The sequence below is a fragment of the Musa acuminata genome, chromosome BXJ1-7 (assembly GCF_036884655.1).
Source record: "Musa acuminata AAA Group cultivar baxijiao chromosome BXJ1-7, Cavendish_Baxijiao_AAA, whole genome shotgun sequence".
NCBI lineage: Eukaryota > Viridiplantae > Streptophyta > Magnoliopsida > Zingiberales > Musaceae > Musa > Musa acuminata.
Window position 1 is genome coordinate 3,063,486 of NC_088333.1, and position 17,794 is coordinate 3,081,279.

The 17,794-nt window shown below is 38.5% G+C and overlaps 4 protein-coding genes across 4 annotated transcripts; 2 read left to right on the top strand and 2 right to left on the bottom strand.

Annotated features, from left to right (window-relative positions):
* The first annotated feature begins 1,460 nt into the window (after positions 1-1,460).
* On the top strand, positions 1,461-4,825 carry LOC103990715 (uncharacterized). Its single transcript, XM_009409956.3, has 7 exons — positions 1,461-1,621; positions 1,769-1,810; positions 1,903-1,956; positions 2,056-2,109; positions 4,074-4,127; positions 4,210-4,281; positions 4,505-4,825. Exons 1-7 carry the CDS (start codon positions 1,541-1,543, stop codon positions 4,655-4,657), a joined length of 510 nt encoding a protein of 169 aa, XP_009408231.2. The 5' UTR covers positions 1,461-1,540; the 3' UTR covers positions 4,658-4,825.
* A 1,738-nt stretch (positions 4,826-6,563) lies between these two features.
* Positions 6,564-10,044, bottom strand: LOC135678228 (mevalonate kinase-like). Its single transcript, XM_065190777.1, has 5 exons — positions 9,843-10,044; positions 9,516-9,759; positions 9,189-9,442; positions 8,639-9,052; positions 6,564-6,902 (listed from the first exon to the last, which is right to left on the bottom strand). Exons 1-5 carry the CDS (start codon positions 9,982-9,984, stop codon positions 6,793-6,795), a joined length of 1,164 nt encoding a protein of 387 aa, XP_065046849.1. The 5' UTR covers positions 9,985-10,044; the 3' UTR covers positions 6,564-6,792.
* Positions 10,045-11,754: 1,710 nt separating this feature from the next.
* LOC108953421 (rapid alkalinization factor-like) lies at positions 11,755-12,395 on the top strand. Its single transcript, XM_065190779.1, has 2 exons — positions 11,755-12,189; positions 12,294-12,395. Exons 1-2 carry the CDS (start codon positions 11,834-11,836, stop codon positions 12,364-12,366), a joined length of 429 nt encoding a protein of 142 aa, XP_065046851.1. The 5' UTR covers positions 11,755-11,833; the 3' UTR covers positions 12,367-12,395.
* Positions 12,396-13,802: 1,407 nt separating this feature from the next.
* Positions 13,803-16,469, bottom strand: LOC135678229 (translationally-controlled tumor protein homolog). The gene is made up of 5 exons (XM_065190778.1): positions 16,315-16,469; positions 15,183-15,256; positions 14,832-14,957; positions 14,585-14,742; positions 13,803-14,107 (listed from the first exon to the last, which is right to left on the bottom strand). Exons 1-5 carry the CDS (start codon positions 16,340-16,342, stop codon positions 13,990-13,992), a joined length of 504 nt encoding a protein of 167 aa, XP_065046850.1. The 5' UTR covers positions 16,343-16,469; the 3' UTR covers positions 13,803-13,989.
* Positions 16,470-17,794: the final 1,325 nt, after the last annotated feature.

Here is a 17,794-nt window from a genome sequence, read left to right on the forward strand (position 1 = left end):
TCGACAGTTTGGACACTCGATTTTTTCTAAATTAAAATTTTTTTATTTTTAAAATATTTTATATTGATCATTTTATCAAAATTTAGATTGTTGTGTATTACTGTTATAATGTGATTTGGAGAAGACAAATATTAGAGGGGTTTGAGATGGTAATATATAAAGAAAATAATTTTATTGAAGATCGATAATCCGACATCTCGTCATCAATTAACAAATTCTCCTCATTTTAACATGCTATAAATGAAAAAAAAAATTCTACATTTTCCGAAAATTAGATGATGTAATCAAGACATTATTTTCGGTGCAAATATTAAGGTTAATGCAAAAAAAAGTATATGTAATATTATTTTGGATTATGTTAAATATTATAAGAATTATAAAAAATTTTGGAAGATGTAGAAAAATGTGTAATCCACGTCATTATTTTTTAAAATGACATCGAGGTATATAAATATTCGAAAATAATATTTATGTTTTTTCTTCAATATTTTTACCAAAAATACTAAAAACACATTTTTCTCAAAAAAAGACTCCTATTGTTTTTAAAAAATGGTGTAGCTAATTTTTTAGAGACCTCAAAATTAATGTACTGTTTTTAAATGATTTAAACATAACGTCCAGTTTTATTTATTTTTAGTTTATTTTATGAATAGTTTACTGTTTCGGAATATTATAGATTGATTTTTAAAATGTGGCTCTTTCAAAAAATGTTTATTGTATGTATTTTTAACATCCTATTTTGATATATCGTTTAAAATATAAATAGTAAAATTTATTAATAATTTAATTTTATTTCTCAAGTTTATCTTTTTAATAGTTTTTATAGTCATCTAATTTAAAATTTACTGAACCAAACCAAGTAAAAAAAAGGACCCAAAAAGGATAAAAATACCAAAACAAAGTTTTTTTTTTTTTTTTTTTAGACTTCAGCTAATATGTTATAAACTATGACATTTTTTTTAAAAAAGAGACTATTATCTATTTTTAATACTAAAATTTATCCCTATATTTATAAAACTCTTTGATTAAGAGTTTAACAAAAAATCAAATTTGCTTTAAGGAGCAAAATTATAATTTTTGAATATATATTTTTTGATGAGTTAGTTAAATAATAATGCTCAATTTTATTGCTTACCCTTTTCCTTTATTTCTCTGATTGGAGTTTGTAAGTGGACCCACGGGTGGTCCCGCATGGAGACAAGTGCAGGTGCTTCGGGTAACGCGTCATCGAGTAGGCGAAGTAATTAGGATTAACGTCGGGCAATCTTTACAAGCTGGTCTAGTTTTCCCATAATCGTCTCCCATTGCATTAGTATCTCATTTTGTGTAGGGTCTAATGTGGTCCCGTTCTTCTATCCATTTATAAGACGGGTACGTTATTCGAGTAATGGAAAACGTGTGATATAGACTGAAATTTAAGAACAATGATGAGAGGCGCTATTTTTCTGCCCTTGCCCGCTCATTTCCGTCCGGTCATCAACTCTAGTGATAACGGCAGCTCTTGAAGGACGAAAACCCTACCCCAAGCTTTCCAACTCGAATGGCGGACTCCGATCCGGCTCCACCTCCATCTCTTCCGGCGTCCGCCACCGCCGCTTCAGATCTTCTCTCATCGCCATCCGTGAGTCTTCTTATTCTTCTGATCTTTGCTTTCAGTCTCCTGTCTCCGCCCTTTCATCCATGTCTCTGCTCTTGGGTTTTGTCTTTGCGATCAAAGATCGGGAGGGTGATTTTGATTATTTGATGTCCTTTTTGGTTTTTCTGCCAGACGAAGCAGGACGATCTGCAACCAGTGGCAGCAAAAGTTGCGGTGAGATGAGATCTATGACCTATCTCGCATTACCGGGTTCTCTTTGCTAATAGACTTCGTTTGATCCTCACATCGTTTGCGGATTTTGTCAGGAACTGAATGAATCGCAGTCGGAGTTGTTAGCAAGACTTCAAGGTTTGAAGCAGGTGGATCTGCTCCTCCTTTTTCTCTTCTTAATCTTATGTGAGTAGTCGAGGATTGAGAAATTGGAGGGATTCTGGAATGATATATTCGTGTGTTGACAGGATTTGCAAAACTGGAGAAGTAAGCTGGACACCCAAGTCAAGACCTACAAGGATGTGAGTGCCCATCGCCTATTGTGCTGGAAACTTGTTTCTTCTTTTATTTCTCTTTCTTAATATTTTGTATGATTATGTTCTCTTCAAGTTTGATTTTCGCTCACAACTTCTTTGGGGCGTCAATGCCATCGGTTAGGACGTGCTGTGGCATTCAGATCTCTATAAAATGTTGGTCTACTAAGGAGTGTTACTGTTGTCTAATAAGCCTGATTATTGGTCAACAGAACAAAGATATCATGAGGCTTGGTTATTCATCCACTTTTGACATTGGTAGGCAGATAATTCTATCATATAGGATTTAGTTTCCTTAGAGGCTTCTGTGACTTTAGTTGGATAGAGGACACTCATTTATGTTTTTCTTCCCACTATTAGGTTTTCCTTGGCTTTTTCCGATTGAAGAATGGCAGGCCTATTGACGTTGATAAATGAGAATCGACGAACACATTCTTCTTCCAGCTTGCAACATTGCACCATGTACTATTCATGTTCTTGTTGTTCATTGACTGTGATCATCAGACATGCTCATTTTCGGTAGTCAATATGACTTGCTATTGCCTGACTTGCCAGGCTTACTACTAGCACAAGGTGATACCCCCTTGTCTGCAGGCTTAACTATTGCACCAGCCTAGTGTCTCCTTAGAATGAGCCTGTAACTATGTGAGCCAAAATTCTTAAGCTTTTGTTGCTAGTGATGATTCATTTCGTCTAACATGCAAACATTTCCCTTCCACTTCCAATGTCAGGCTAGTTGGGGCATTCCAAATATATTTCTCAATAATATGGAAGACTATGCCAAGAGGTTCTTAGGTGCTTGCCTTGATACTCTGTTAAGTCAAGACTGTGCCCAAGCATTTTGAGGGGCCCTAGGTGAGGTGTCTCCAACTTGGTGTTGTCTAGGGAAGCACTTCAGTTGAGGTGTTGGGCATCCTTGATGCTTGCTTCGGTTGGCCCAAGCTATCTAAACTCTCTAACCCTATCCAAAACCTAATTTCCAACCTCTTCTCATCCGCACAAATATGACTTGATCCGCACTTGATCCCCTGCATGATCCAATTAGTCCTCCCTTCGAGCCCACCCAATAGCTATGCTCTTTTCCTCATCTATTCATTACTTTAACCTCTTTCTTCCCTCTTATTTTTCCTCTCTCTTTGTGGATGCTTCATCACTGCCGTCGTGTCTATTCTCATTCCTCTCTGTTCCTCCTCTACTCTGAGTTCAACGAGCACCCCTCTAGCTCTCACTCTCATTTCCCTCATTGCAGTCAGCATTGATTGTTGTTGCCCTTTTTGCCTTCTTCTCTCTCCTCTCTTCTTACTCCTCTATCTCTGAGTACTTCAAGCCATAAGGGACCTTGGGTCCTTATAGTGCTGTTTGTTATTTGCTACACTGAATATTGATGCTTTCATGCTCTCAATTTTTGTGTTGGTGCTTGGTTGTTGGAATTTGGCTGTCAGTACGAAATCTTCAGAAAAATCTAGGTAAGAATTTTGTTCTTTTGTTGTATCTAAGTCAGTCCCAAGAAAGAGATGCTGATTGCCTAGAGCAAATTACAGCTGTACAAGGAGTTTGATGCAACCTAAAAGGCTACTTTGTGCACAATGGGAATAAGCTCATGCAGCCTTGAGCGACCCTCCTAAATTTTCTGAGCAACTATTGACTTTGGGAGATATTCATCTCCAATGCAGAAAAAAATGTAGAAATTCCAACAAGGCAGACATTTACTTGGTTCTATCATTTTTTAGAATCACTTATCTTAATGTATTAATGATTATTCTCATTAGAGTAAGGTTTTAGTTGTTTGTTGAATGCATAGCACCTTCTAAGTTGATATGAATCATCACTTCATAACAAGAATAAGAATTGTTTTTTAGCTATTGGTTTTCCTCTGCACCCCACTTATCTGTGTTCCATGCTGGATCTTTAATTGCTTTTTCTGAAGATATAATGTGAGATATTTCATGCAGGAGCTTTCAGAGCTGAAGAGTAGATTGAATACTGACCTGGATCAATTAAGATCTGTAAGGCTTGATAAGCTTTGCTTTCATTTAGGCTTTTTATTTTCACAAGCCATGCTCAACTTTTCAACATGAGTTAATTTAGGACTTCAAAGATCTGAAGACGACCCTTCAGAAGCAACAGGAGGAAGTGACTGCCAGCCTAAGAAACTTGGGGGTATTTGTTCTATCTTTTCTCTGTTTTATCTTTCATAGTATTTGTGATTTCTGTTGTACAGGTGTATTATAGTGCCATGTTGGACATAGCTATTTACAATCAGTGGCTAGTCTTAAGAACTAAATTGCAGTTCTAATGCGGCAGAGCTTTTCTAAGTAAACACAATATAGTTGCATACTATTATTTGCAGTTGCCGTAGTAAGATGGCCATTTTGCTTTTCAGTTGAACGATGCTCCTGAAACTCATGCCGAAACAGAATGCAACGGCAAGGACGGCACAGGGAAAGTCCGTGATTCTTCAATGGACAACATGAAAGAAATCAAACTTTCAGATGATTCGGTTGATGAATCTTCTCAGAAGGAAAACAAAGACTAAATAGGTGAGAAACCTTGGGAAGAAAAGTATCTACAAGCCTTTTACAGCTAGTAGAGTCTGAAATCACTTGTCTCTCAAGTCTCTTGAGTGTTGGTGTTGTATCCACTCCCTCCCTGGGAGACCTGCTGCTATGAACCAATAAGCAAGTTTTTCTCCTGCTTTCTTTAAGTTGGCACTCGTTTGATAAGCATCATGCTGTTCTGCCTTTAGGAGTACTATCCAGCAAAGTATTAGTATAGTTGACATCCATCATCCAGCATTTGTAGGTTACAGCAAACATTTGTGAGCCTGGAAAAGAGCCGAAAGGCACATGGCTCTGAGCCAATCGGCTCTCGCTGGGCTAGCACGTCAAGGCACCCACACGATTGAAGCCTTGATTGTTGTGTTGCTTGAACTGCCCTACCCGTCATCCCACACGATTCATGACTATTGGTTTCAGTATCCATTCGACTGTTTGTCAAATCTTCCCTTCTGTTGCGTAAGCTGTCACAATATTGTTTCTGTTGCTGCCATAAAAAAGAAAGTGAAAATGCCATATATATATATATATATATATATATATATATATATATGTATTGAGAAAAAAAAATATTGGTTGGTAATATTACCAAGTTTTATTTTAAAGAAATTGGAAACTAGGTAACAAAATAAAAGGCTGGGGAGGAAGAAGAGAAAGGGGTGCGATGTAGAATTAAATATCTTTAGTATCTTTGTGTTTCTAGACTTAAAAAAAATTTAAATTAAAATCTTTATAATTATGAATGATATGAAAATGATGGATAAAAAAATAATTTTAATGTCTTAATTATTAATTAAGATTTTTTAATTGATTATTGTGGTGGTGGTTGATGAGAATGATGTGGTAGTTAGTCTTGTTGATGTCAATTCGAACATTGATGTGGTGATTACGACAACGATGATCGTTTGATGATGTGATGATGGATCTCAGGGATGTCACTGAAGATAGGCAGAGTGGAGTCTTAAAAGTGGAGCTTGAGGGACTTTTGTGGTTTCTTGGGAGGGGGGGGAGGGAAGAAGGAAGAGGAGTGGGGGGGATGGTTGCTTTGCATCGTCTTTCATATGTGTTGTAGTCGCTATACATTCGCGTCGATGCTCCTCTATATCTGTATCGGTGGGAAGTAAAGCATTTGCGTCAGCGCTTTGCCCCATTACATCTGGATTGACGAGATGCAAGGCCTTTGCCTAAGAGCGACGACAACGTAGATGTAAGACGATGAAGAGCGATCATCGTTCTCTTTCTCCTCTCCCTTTGTCTCACCTCCCGTCGTCGCTCTCCCTCTTCTTCCTCCTCTCGCAATAAGTCGTAGAAATCTCTCAAGCTCCACCTCCAAGGCTCAACTCCGCCCATTTCCAAAGGATATCCTTGAGATCCATCACCACCATCATCAAACCCTCGTTGCTGCCACGGTCGCCTCCCTCACCTTTGTTGTCGATGTTTGTATCGACATTGACAAAGGTCGACCATCGCGTTGTTCTTACCGATGACCACCACAATAGCCACTCGTAGTCCCCATGGGTGTCGCTGTCCGCCACCACCACAACAGTCGACTAAGAAGTTTAAATTAAGGTATAACAAAAGAAAACATAACTGGAACATTAAAATTATCATTTTATCCATCATCTTCGTATCATTCTTGCACATGCTATCACTTATTATTTCTTCCGTCAGTAAAATCGATGACGATAGGATAAATGAGATTAAATATTTCACTTTCATAACAATAGAGATTAGCTCAAAGCAGTAACAGGGAAAAACAGGGTCATCCACTCCAAATGTAATTTTAGTTAGACGAGTATAAACCCTTTCAATTTGACACAGCACAACTATAAAATTCCTAGCAGATGATAATCTGCAGAAGAAAGCATTCATTGTTGTAAAAGACAATTAAAAGTATATGTTCCACTATATAATAATTCTCATGACAAATACATTCATTGTTCGTCCACAAGATTTAAGAATCCATCATATCTCAATAAAGTTACATCAAAAAGAAGCAAGGGAAGAAACATGGAACAGTAGAAAAAAATTTCTCTTAAATCCCAAACTCATTCCAAACATTGTCTGGTGTTGAATTGCCAATATGACACTTCCCTGCTTGACAGAATTGAGATCGTCAGCTGAAGCAAATCTGAAGACCTTCCCCACCAACTTCAACTTTCAAGCACTGAAAGCCGCTCGACTCGAGCTCAGCAACGACCTTATCTGTAATTGCGGAAGAAAGTACTGTTCTGGTGGTCAAGGTAGCATCAGTATATACAGAGAGCAAGATGCATTATTTGCAAAGAACATATACAATATCATATAGAAGCATGCCTGAGATATTAATACATTTGCAAAGCATGGGCAACATGCAGTGCTGTGCTGGTTGAGAAAAATAACAGCATTACCAGGCAAATGTAGTGACATTAACCATTTAATTCTACATGGAAATCATGGTTGGATTGAGAGATTGCTAGATCAATATTTTTTCAGTACAAAAAAGAAGTCAGTTAAAAGTAACATAGAGGAATTCATTCAACCATGTATTGCAATTTGAAGCATGACAACTCTTGATCTCAGTATGTTTTGTTGAGAATAAAAGCCTATTTTATTCCCTATGACGACACATGTTCAGAAAAAGGCATGGTGTTAATTCAGACAAGCATATATAATAAGCTGATGAACTCTGCTTCAGATTGATTCTTAGTGCCAAAGTCAATGTAAATTCCATGTATATGGATTCAGATTATCAATGCCAGTATATGTGGTTATTTTCTAACTAAATGCAGTGATACCACCACAAAATGCCTTCATTGTCTCCATCTACCTGTTCTATTGTGCTCTTATCACAGCAATTCTTGCAGACCAATTACTCCTCGTTATTACCTGACATACTGATTGGCATGATGGACACAGTTTTGTTCAAGTAACAACATATGTCATCAATTTATAGTATTAACATACTTCACACCCTACCTACTAAAAGGATGGGCATCGGAAATGTACTTTAAAAGAACTCGTATCCAGCAATTCTTATCAATTAATTTTGTCATAAAATTCTAATGCATAAGCTAAAGTGGTTTTCTAAGCTTTTAACGTTCACAACTATTGCAATATCAATCCTCAATGATCAGTCTTTTAATATTATTCTGCAGCAGCCTCATGTACAGAAAATTGTACTTATATACGTACTATTCCACATACCAAGCATTATACTCTTTCTATTTTCTTAACTGCTGCACAAAAAAATGTAAATCTTTTTCCAAAGACAGCAAACATACCATAATGATGAGTGTGGAAGCTATAGCCTATTGGGAAAAAAAAAAGTTCTTAAGAAATTTTCTCAATGCCCAGAAGTCCATTGCTTGCTTAGCTTTAGACAAAATTCTCTTGTCTGCCTGTATAAAGGTATGATCAAAATTAGCCATTCTAATGTTTCTAACCTAATAGCCCTTTGAAGGTTGCTGTCAAATTCTGACCAGAGATAGGTGTGAAGTATGACCTACAAGTCCAGACTGCTCATTTGCACGCACAGGCACACGCATGTACATACACGCAGTCGCATAAGACTATATTATGGTCTGTACTCAGGTTATAAACTAGGAAGAAAGTCTCTCGAGTTGTGCCAGAGAATCTATAGGAAACTACAAATGACAGCATATGACTATGATTCTGAGGGATATGAAAGCAAATGAATCTAATTCATCAAGGTCTATAAGAAACTTCTTGCTCTTACGGTTGATAAAACTTAAAAATTTTCTCGTATATTCTTTTCCTGGATTTCGGTGGCAAGTTTTGGAAACATAGATATGGTTGTCAAACATATTCGCAGAAGAAATAAGAACCATTTAAAATGGTCTCAACATGTTTAAAGAAGCTCATAAATGCACCATTTTAGTGAAGAGAAAGAATTAAACTAGTGGTGCGAGGAAAGGTAAAAGCTAAACATTTTATAAGATGGCATAGAACGAGAAGGATACATGTAGGTAGCAGAGTCAAAACACACCCTCCACCACCAGCACCGGTCAGCTTGGAAGTTAATTTGTACTTCATTGTCACTCGAAGCACAGTTTCTATAGAAGCATGGCTTACCCCCATGCACTGAAGTAAACCTTGGTTCATTTCCATTAATTCCTCTATCTTCTCTTCTCTTGCAGTAACAGATATGTCATCTAGAGCAGGTGACTGTATAATGGTCGACAATTCCTTGCTGATAGAGTTAACTGCAGTAAACACGGCAGCCATTGCATCCGGATGCCTGGAGGCTCTTTCAGATACACCAGCAACCAATGCCTTTGTGTTCCTCCCAACCTTTGTATTGGTGATGAGCATTCTTAGAGGTGCACTTGATTCGATATGGATCAACTCTCCCAATCTGAACTGAATCATGTTACCTGTTACACACACATTCCCAAAATTGCATAATGCAAGAACAATAATATCACACGGTTCAGACATACTCCATGCGAAGAACACAGATGGATTTGTTGACGTGAATTAAAACAAAGTAGTCTTACAAAGGTTACATACCAAATGCGCTTACGGTGTTATCAATGCCGGAGGGCTTTCCGTGAATGATCTTTTCACCTTCGAATGCCCATCTGTTCACCAGTTGAAGCTCATTCTCGCACAACCTCAGCCATCCACCTTGCGATTTGTCGATGGTTATGGTATCAGACAACGCAAGAAAAGACGCCGCGAGGGCGACGCAAAATGACGCAGATGAACCCAGGCCCGAGCCAAGAGGAAGATCCGAGGAGATGACCACTTTTCCTGCCTTGTAACTTGACGAAAAGAGGAATTAAATATAGGCAAATGATGAGGCAGGGGATAAAGAGGATCAGCGTGGATTGGTACCCATGGATCGAGGTGTAGAGGTGGATGAAGGCGGAAATCCCAGAAGAAAGCCAGATTTTTGCTTCCGGAATGTCTTGTTCTTCGACTAGGGCAGCAATCAGCTTGATCCGTTCCGGCGAGCACGAAACCGGGGTTGAAGGAACAGTAACAGCGTCCCCCAGCCCCTCTTTCAGTCTCGAGGGCGACCAAAAAAAGGCCAAGCCCAGGTCTTTAAGCTCTAATCCTAACGATCCATCGCCATTCCCTGGAATGAACATCGAAAGATTCCAGGATCAGATGCCTCAAACCCCGTCTAAGAGGGGAAAATATCGAAAGAAGGTGCCAGACCTGGACCGACGGGGGGATCGAGGCGGAAGGAGACGTGCGTGAAGAGGTTGATGGCGGCGGCGACGGCGGTGGAGCCGTGGACGACGGCGTGCTCGCCGGAGAGGATGATCTTGCCGGGAGCTCGGGCTCGGACCTCCGCCATTACGAGTGGTGGGATACTGAGAGTGGAGCGGAGATCTCGACCAACAAGAATCTATTAATCTATATTTCCCCAATTGAATTCTCAAGCAGTAGTTTATGGTTGGCTTCAGGTTTTTCCCAAGGAAGGTTAAAAAAAAAAGGGGTAAATTTACCAAAAACACCTCTAATTTTGAATTTTTTTTTCAAAAATTCTCATAAAAATCTTTTTTTTCATAAATAAAATAAAATAATTTTTTCCCAACTTATGCCTCGCTAATTATCGCCTTTGCTCTTGGCTGCCTTTATCTTTGTGCATGGGTCCTTTATACACGAGCCTTTGCACGAAGAGGGGAGAGATGACGAGGACGATGCTACGAGATGGAGGTGATGGTCGACGAGGCGTGAGGGTAGTGAGGCGAAGGTGAACTGGGGCAAACGAGGATGATGCTACAAGAAGCCACCGTTCACTAGGGCTTTGATCGTCGGCTCCCCTGTCATCATATAAGATGGAGGTGATGGTCGCCCTGAATCGAGGAGGGGTGCGTAGAAACGATTGTCTAACCCACTACCGTATGAGAATTTTTGAAAAGAATATATACTCTATGAAAAAATTTTAAAATGATAATATTCAAGGAGAATAAAATCATCTTTTAAATTTTTAGTACATTAATAAGAAAAATATAGCAATCTAATTTGTTATAAAGGAGAAAAGAATACAATTTGCTTGTTAAGTTTAAATACATAACTATAGGAGACAATAAAAATTTACATGATTCATTAGTCCTTTTTTTTTCTCAATCCATAATATATCTCCACTAATAACAATTTTGATGATAATAATGCAAAAGAGCAACATTAGTATATTATTGATTTATTTAATTTAAAACTATATATAAAAAATGAGAACATCTAAAATACCCCTAATTTTCTCATCATCATAATAAATTTCTAAAGGATACTAATGTAAATTAGAATTTCTAGTAATACCTAAATGATAATTAATCGACAAAAATCAATCATAGTTTTTCAAAAGAGGAATATACTGAAAAATTACCTAAATTGATGAACTATATGTACATCTCCCTTCAATCCTTAATATAATTGAAGATATGCTCATAATTACTCATTTTTATAGGGATGGAAAACTGATTAGTCAATTGGGTTGTGAATTTTATTAGAACCTCCGAGAAGGATTTTTTTTATAGAGAGTAATCTTTTTTGTGAAGCTCTTTGTAATATAGATTATTATTATTATTTGAGGGGAAGAAAAGAACAGCACATGCATCTTACAAATCCCCAATGGATCAACAAGTCCAAAAAATACCATGATAATTCACCATTTTATTTTATTGTATACATACAATGAATGTGATGAAGTCATATAATTGAAGGCAAAGCAATTAATGGTGGTAGATAGATCAACGTTTTGTAGCTTAATGGTCGTAGATAGCAGCTATCTATTAGTTGCACCAATATATTCCCCACAACACATAATAATAACAATAACAATCAATGGACATCTTTTTATGGGCGTAAATTAGCCGCTCATAAAGCAGTAGTATCATACGAACTTACCGAATAATAATTTAAATTTTCACTCTATGAAACTTTATACATAAACTTTTAATCAGTTGACTTATTTAAATTAAGGATTTAAAATTTTATCTTGCCATATTTTTATACATCAACAAGAGTTTCATGATGTATATATATGTAAGGATGAGAGTTGGAAATTTCCTCTTTTATATTTTTATATCTAAATAATTAATCTAATATATATATATATAGTAAATGATTTCATCTCTCGGCAGTTGTCTCAGTGCAGTGTTATATATGAAGCAGAGAAAGCTCCAAAAACACGCAAGCAGTAAATGGCGAGACTAACGGCGCTTCCCCTTCTCGCTCTCGCCGTCATCTTGGTCTTCTTCCTCGCAGTCGCTGAGGGCGGCAGCAGCGGGGGAGCGGGAGATGAGCTCGCCCTGGGCTGGATCCCCGCCGGATCCGGATGCCGCGGGAGCATTGCGGAATGCCTCGCGGGGGAGGAGTTCGAGCTGGGGACGGAGGTGACCCGCCGCATCCTCGCCCGCTCCTACTACATCAGCTACAACGCCCTCAGGCGCGACAGCGTCCCCTGTTCCCGCCGCGGCGCCTCCTACTACAACTGCCGCCCCGGCGCCCGGGCCAACCCTTACTCCCGCAGCTGCTCCGCCATCACCCGCTGCCGGAGGTAAGAGCTCCGCGATCACCCCCTTCCCGTCTCTCAAAATGTCATCTTTAGACTAAGAGAAGGTCGATTCCGCACGCTGATGGTTTCTTCTGACAAGATTTTAGCCGACGTTGGTGGTGTCGATGCTGTTCTTGTTGTATTGGTGCTGTGAACAGGGATCGTACGTGGTTGCCCTAAGGAGAATAAAAATCTGATCTTTTGGTTCTTGATCGGTTCCTTCTCCTCCTAGTGATCTTCAACTGCATCTCTTCAAATAATAATTAAAAAAATCCTTCTTTTGATCGAAACAGATCGGTTTTGTATGTGTTATTGGTTTCATAAACTGGTTTCATATGCATCTTCTATTTGGGTCAGATAAATGTGTGCTGGTAAACTCCAGATTTGGTGAAAATTTGATGTGTGCTCAGCAATTGGATCTTCTTCTCTGGTACAATACGTAGGAAACCAAGCCAGGAATGAGTTGTTGTTATGTTGGGACATGTGAAGTCTCAGTTGAGATTTGACATTGGTCACATGAGACTGAGAGAAATAAGAGAAGAAAATGTACAACCTGGTCAGCATAAATCATGGCATTCATGACAGATGTGAGATCTCAGCATCAATACTGAGATATTAAGAACAGGAGGCCATGTGTTTGGGATTAAGAAAAGGTGTGTGTGTGAGACCTTCAGACAACACATCCCCTCCCCTCCACCTTAGAGTTCATGTGATCTGCATAACTCATGGCAGCTCTAGTGGCAGTGCCATCTCATTTTTTTTAGTGTTGATCTTTGCACATTGATCAGTCTAACCTTTCATTGTGGTACAGACACATACATGTTTTTCAGTATTGTTTTTGAGAAGATCAAAACACCAAGAGGTTGAATGAGTTCATAAGAGATTTGGAAATATATATTATAGACACATACATGTTCATTCATCCTTTGATCATTTTTGCTTGACCATCCAAAAGTATCATTGTTTGTATGAATTAGTACTTGAAGCATTTAGACAAAGGCTTTTGCTTTCATTTTGAGCTTGTATCATTTCATCCTGTCAAGCTCCAGCTTGCAAGTTACACATTTTGCATGTATCAATTCATTTAAAACTTGCATATGAGCTAATGATACCCACCAGTCATGGAGAACCTTAAAGCAGAAGTATCAATGATGTCAGGCTGTGATAATATTCAGACATAAGAATAATTGACAAAGGAATAATGTCTTTGTTAGTTCTCTCTGAAGTTTGTCATAGTTATGAGTGATCTAAGTTGTCTAAAAATTTCATGAGATAAAGATATATGATTTTTTTTTTATTCTTTCTCCTACTGTATGTACTACTTTAGGTTATGATACATGGGAGGGGGCTTCATGTTTGGTTGGGATGCTGATGGGAAGTATGAAGCTACTTGCTTACAGAAGGTAGCATATCCCACAAAACTTAAATTGTCAGATCATGGTTCACCTCACTTGCAAATTATTCTAACAGCTAATGATAGGCTAATGTTTATCATCCATATTGCTATTTGACAATAATTGCATAGTGCCACACAAAAGTGAAAAAGAATTCGGCAAGAATCTAAGTTCATCTTTCTTAAAAGCTACTGTAAAATGCCAAACAAGAACATCTGTTCCTAGATTCAAACTTTAAATGAAGTCTTCATTAACTTAGTTGAAAGCAAATTCAGGACAACACTCAAAACCAGCTATAAGAAAATAACATAAACTTGACCAAGCGTAATTTTGAATATTCTTCATAATAGTAGGAAGATAAAACTAAAATTGAGCAACCAGGATATTCATAGTACATGCAGCATTTTGTTTAGCACTTGACCTCCTTCAAACCATAGGCAAAATATATAAATGTTGGATCAACTGCACCATCCTTGTAGTATGCAAAGACCATGCTTCCGTCGTCGTGCATGCTTTCGCCCACAAAACTGCAAAAGATACTATTTGTAAGGAACAAAGAGATCATAAGGTGCATTTATGGCAGCGAACAAAAATAGAGAGAACACTTTCCGAGACACAGCAGGAATCCTATCTCAGCTCTCAATCTGAAGAAATCTATAACAAGTTGTCTAAACGATAATTCTTACCAAATATGTGCATACCATCCCACAAAAATTATAACCCTCATAAAAAATTGAAGTCTAACTTAATGATAATAAATTCATTAGAATCTTTATAGACAATATCAATACTTTTATAAGGTATGAGTAAGAGACAGAGGGTCTTTCGGAGACTCTTTTTTCTCAAAGGGATTGTAGTGAAATGTATGAGAAGCAATAAGATAGTGCAGAAGAATTAGGGGAAAAAAGAATTTAAGGCTTGATTGAATCCTGTTTTTGTTGCTTTTTTCCCCAATATAACACCTGAAGGGTACTGAATGCTGATATAAAAAAATTGATGCTTACAATTGTAGATCTTTGAGCTTTGATAGCAAGAACTTTGTAGCTCCCTCGATGTGTTTCTTGAACAATTCTTGTTTCTCCTCGTCAAGTTTAGGTGTCAATAACTTGATATAACGCTTCACAAAAGTTACAAACTGCTTCTTATCAAAGGGAGGTTGTTCCTATTGATGATAAAAAAGACTTCAGTATTTTATTTCCAATTAAAAGTAAATAAATGTCGTTAACACAAAAAAAAAAAAAAACCATTGACCTGAAGTCTAAATGTGTCGACTATATCAACCACCTTAACTGCAGTATCATCGACACCTTCATCTTCTCCACCTTCTGCAGAAGGGTTTGCACCGATGTCTACATCGACAGACCCTTTAACCACCCACTGCCAATAGATCATTACAATATGCTCAAAACTAGAGCAACATAAAGTGAAAATTCAGGAACAAAATTACTAGCTCATCCTGAAAAGACCCTAGATGATATTATAAAAGTGGAGAAAAGGCCTTCTTCCAGAAACTAATATACAACAAAAAAAAAAGAAGAGAGGCTAAAGTTGTAACAAAAATTGGTCCAACACAAAGACACATGAAATATGAAAAATACTGACCTTCCCATCAACCTCCCATAGCATCCCGTTTTCAATTTCCTTGTAGAAAAATGAGTCAGACAAGAGCTCATCACCTAAAAGAGGACACAGTTATAGTCAGATTACAATACAATATGCAAACAAGAGAAAAGCATAAGGAACAATTATTGTGCATACAAGTTGTGTTTACGAGCAAAAGAGAAAATATCATAAATTTAACTAAGAAGTGGGACCTGTAATGAAATGACTGACCTACTGTTATTTACTTTTCCCTAAGAAACAACATAACCTGTTCTAATTACAAATATTAGACAGCACCAAATCAAATGAATGACAAGAACAGCAAGAAGTTGATGTTTCTTATCTTGTGGCAGTCAATGGCCAAGGTATGCAAAAAATTTAAACCTAAAATAACCCAACCAAGTCAAAAGTGAATTGCGCATATTTGTCGAGGAATCTGATATCATTGTGAAGCATTCTCTGCTAATGTTAGAAATTGCAAAGTGAAATACTATATATGTATATGTATATATATTTATGTATATATATATATATATATACACATATATAAATGATTCACACATGAGGATCTACCAAAAATCGTCATCATAAATCATGATATAATATTTTCTAAAGAAATAATCTGACTTCTAAACTGATTGCAAAAATAATCTTTCCATCAAGAAAGTTTTCGATCCTACCACATCCAAGGTTTGGACATTAGATTTAAACCCCACAAGGCCATAAATAGGTCTGAGTAGTTTGTGGTGTGAAAACTGCTTTTTCTTATAGTATCCAACAACACCCAATTCAGCTATATGTCAAAACGCTTCAGAACAACTACGACTGTGCCCATCGCATAACGATCACATAGCAAACAAAGTTTCGATCTCAGAGGGGACTTAAGAGAGTAGACACGGTAACATAGCCCAACTCAGGAAGCCACTTAGATTGACCAAAATCCAGAACGAAAACAGAAGAAAACATAGAACATCAATTAGGGAAAAAAAGCAACTTTTATGATGGAGCTTTAACCCCAAGATCCAATCTTTCCGTTAGATATATAAATTAACCATCACAAATCCATTGATCTCTCAATAGAAACACACTCACTCTAAAGAGAGAAAATAGATCTTCAGATCTTTACGCATACCTGTAAGCAGATCTTGATACACCAACATGATTCTTAAACGGATCAAACCCTATTCCGGAGAAGGCGAGAGACGCGGAGGCGAGACAGAGAGAGAGAGAGAGAGAGGGGGAGACGGAACCCCATAAGGCGCTATTTATCGACGAGGGTTTGGGGGGACGTACGGCTCTCCCGTCTTTCCTTCCCTATCGACCCTCCAAAATTGACCATGATCTCACCTTTGAAGCGTCTGATGCCGAACGGACGGCCTCGGATGCTGCTGCAGCGGAAAGCCGCATATATTTCGGACGGCGATCGGATTCCCCCGAAGAAACGAACTTTATGGTTTCCCGCATAGAAACTCCTGTAGGGTAATGATATTTGATTCGACCCAAACCGATGACTTCAGTTTATTCTCGGGCTCGATGTCGATCGAACCCGGCTCGATCAGATCGGAAAGCAATTGGGCCGCAGTTAATTGCGGGCCCAACAAGCATTAAAATACTTCTCTGACTGTCATTGGAAGTTTCTGGGTCCCACAGGTTCGTGAGACGGCTAGAAAAGGCGGGTGCTGTTTGAACGAACTCGTCCACGTGGAGGCGCTCGTGAGCCATCCCTTCTTACCACAAGAGGACCTCGTTGTTGCTTTCTTCCCCTCGTTGTGCGTGTCTTGTGTTAGTTATGACCAAGAAAAGACGAGGGAGAGGAAGCGGGGCGAAGAGGGGGAAGGGAGATGGGGGAGAGCCCGAGCTCGTTCGAGACTCTAAAGGAAGTGGGTCGTCGAGCACAAGCTTCGGACCGTGGGTAACCCATCGGATCTCCTCGTCTCTTTTCCTCGCGTTCGTTTCCTAACGTGAGGGAGATATGTTCCGATTGCGTCCTTTTGCCGGCAAAAACGGTGCCTCTGGCTCAGCGGCATTGCGAGCTCGATCGCGTACAACTGGTCGCAGTCTAATATGAAGCCCAGCGTCAAGATCATCCACGCCAGGTTCGTCTCGATTGATCTATTGCCTCTCCGGTGGCTTCTACATTTGTTCAATCCATAATTCTTTTTGTTCGTGGTTTGCTTTCATGTATTAACTGGCATCACCGCCGGCTGGCGATACATTGCAATTGCTGGTGTTTCGATGTTAGGGTTTGCCGCATTGTTGTGCCGTTGCTCGCATATCGAATTGGTTTTATGGAGGAGTTCTCTCTCTTGCTTTCATGTATTAACATCTTTGTCGCATTTTTCCGCCTTCTATCGTATTGTTCTAGCTCGTTTTTTTTTGTATGAGACGATAAACGAGAGACCTTTTTAATCATATATGAATTCTTGAAAGATAGAGGAGGCAACAATTGGTTTCAGTAAAGGTCTACGAGTTTAAAGAAGAATGGCATTCCAAACCCGATAGATACATTTGTTCTCTAGCATTACGAACGCAAACTTTGTTATCGACCTCATTTCTATGATCGGGTGCAGGTTGCACGCTCAGGCTCTAACATTGGCGGCTTTAGCTGGAGC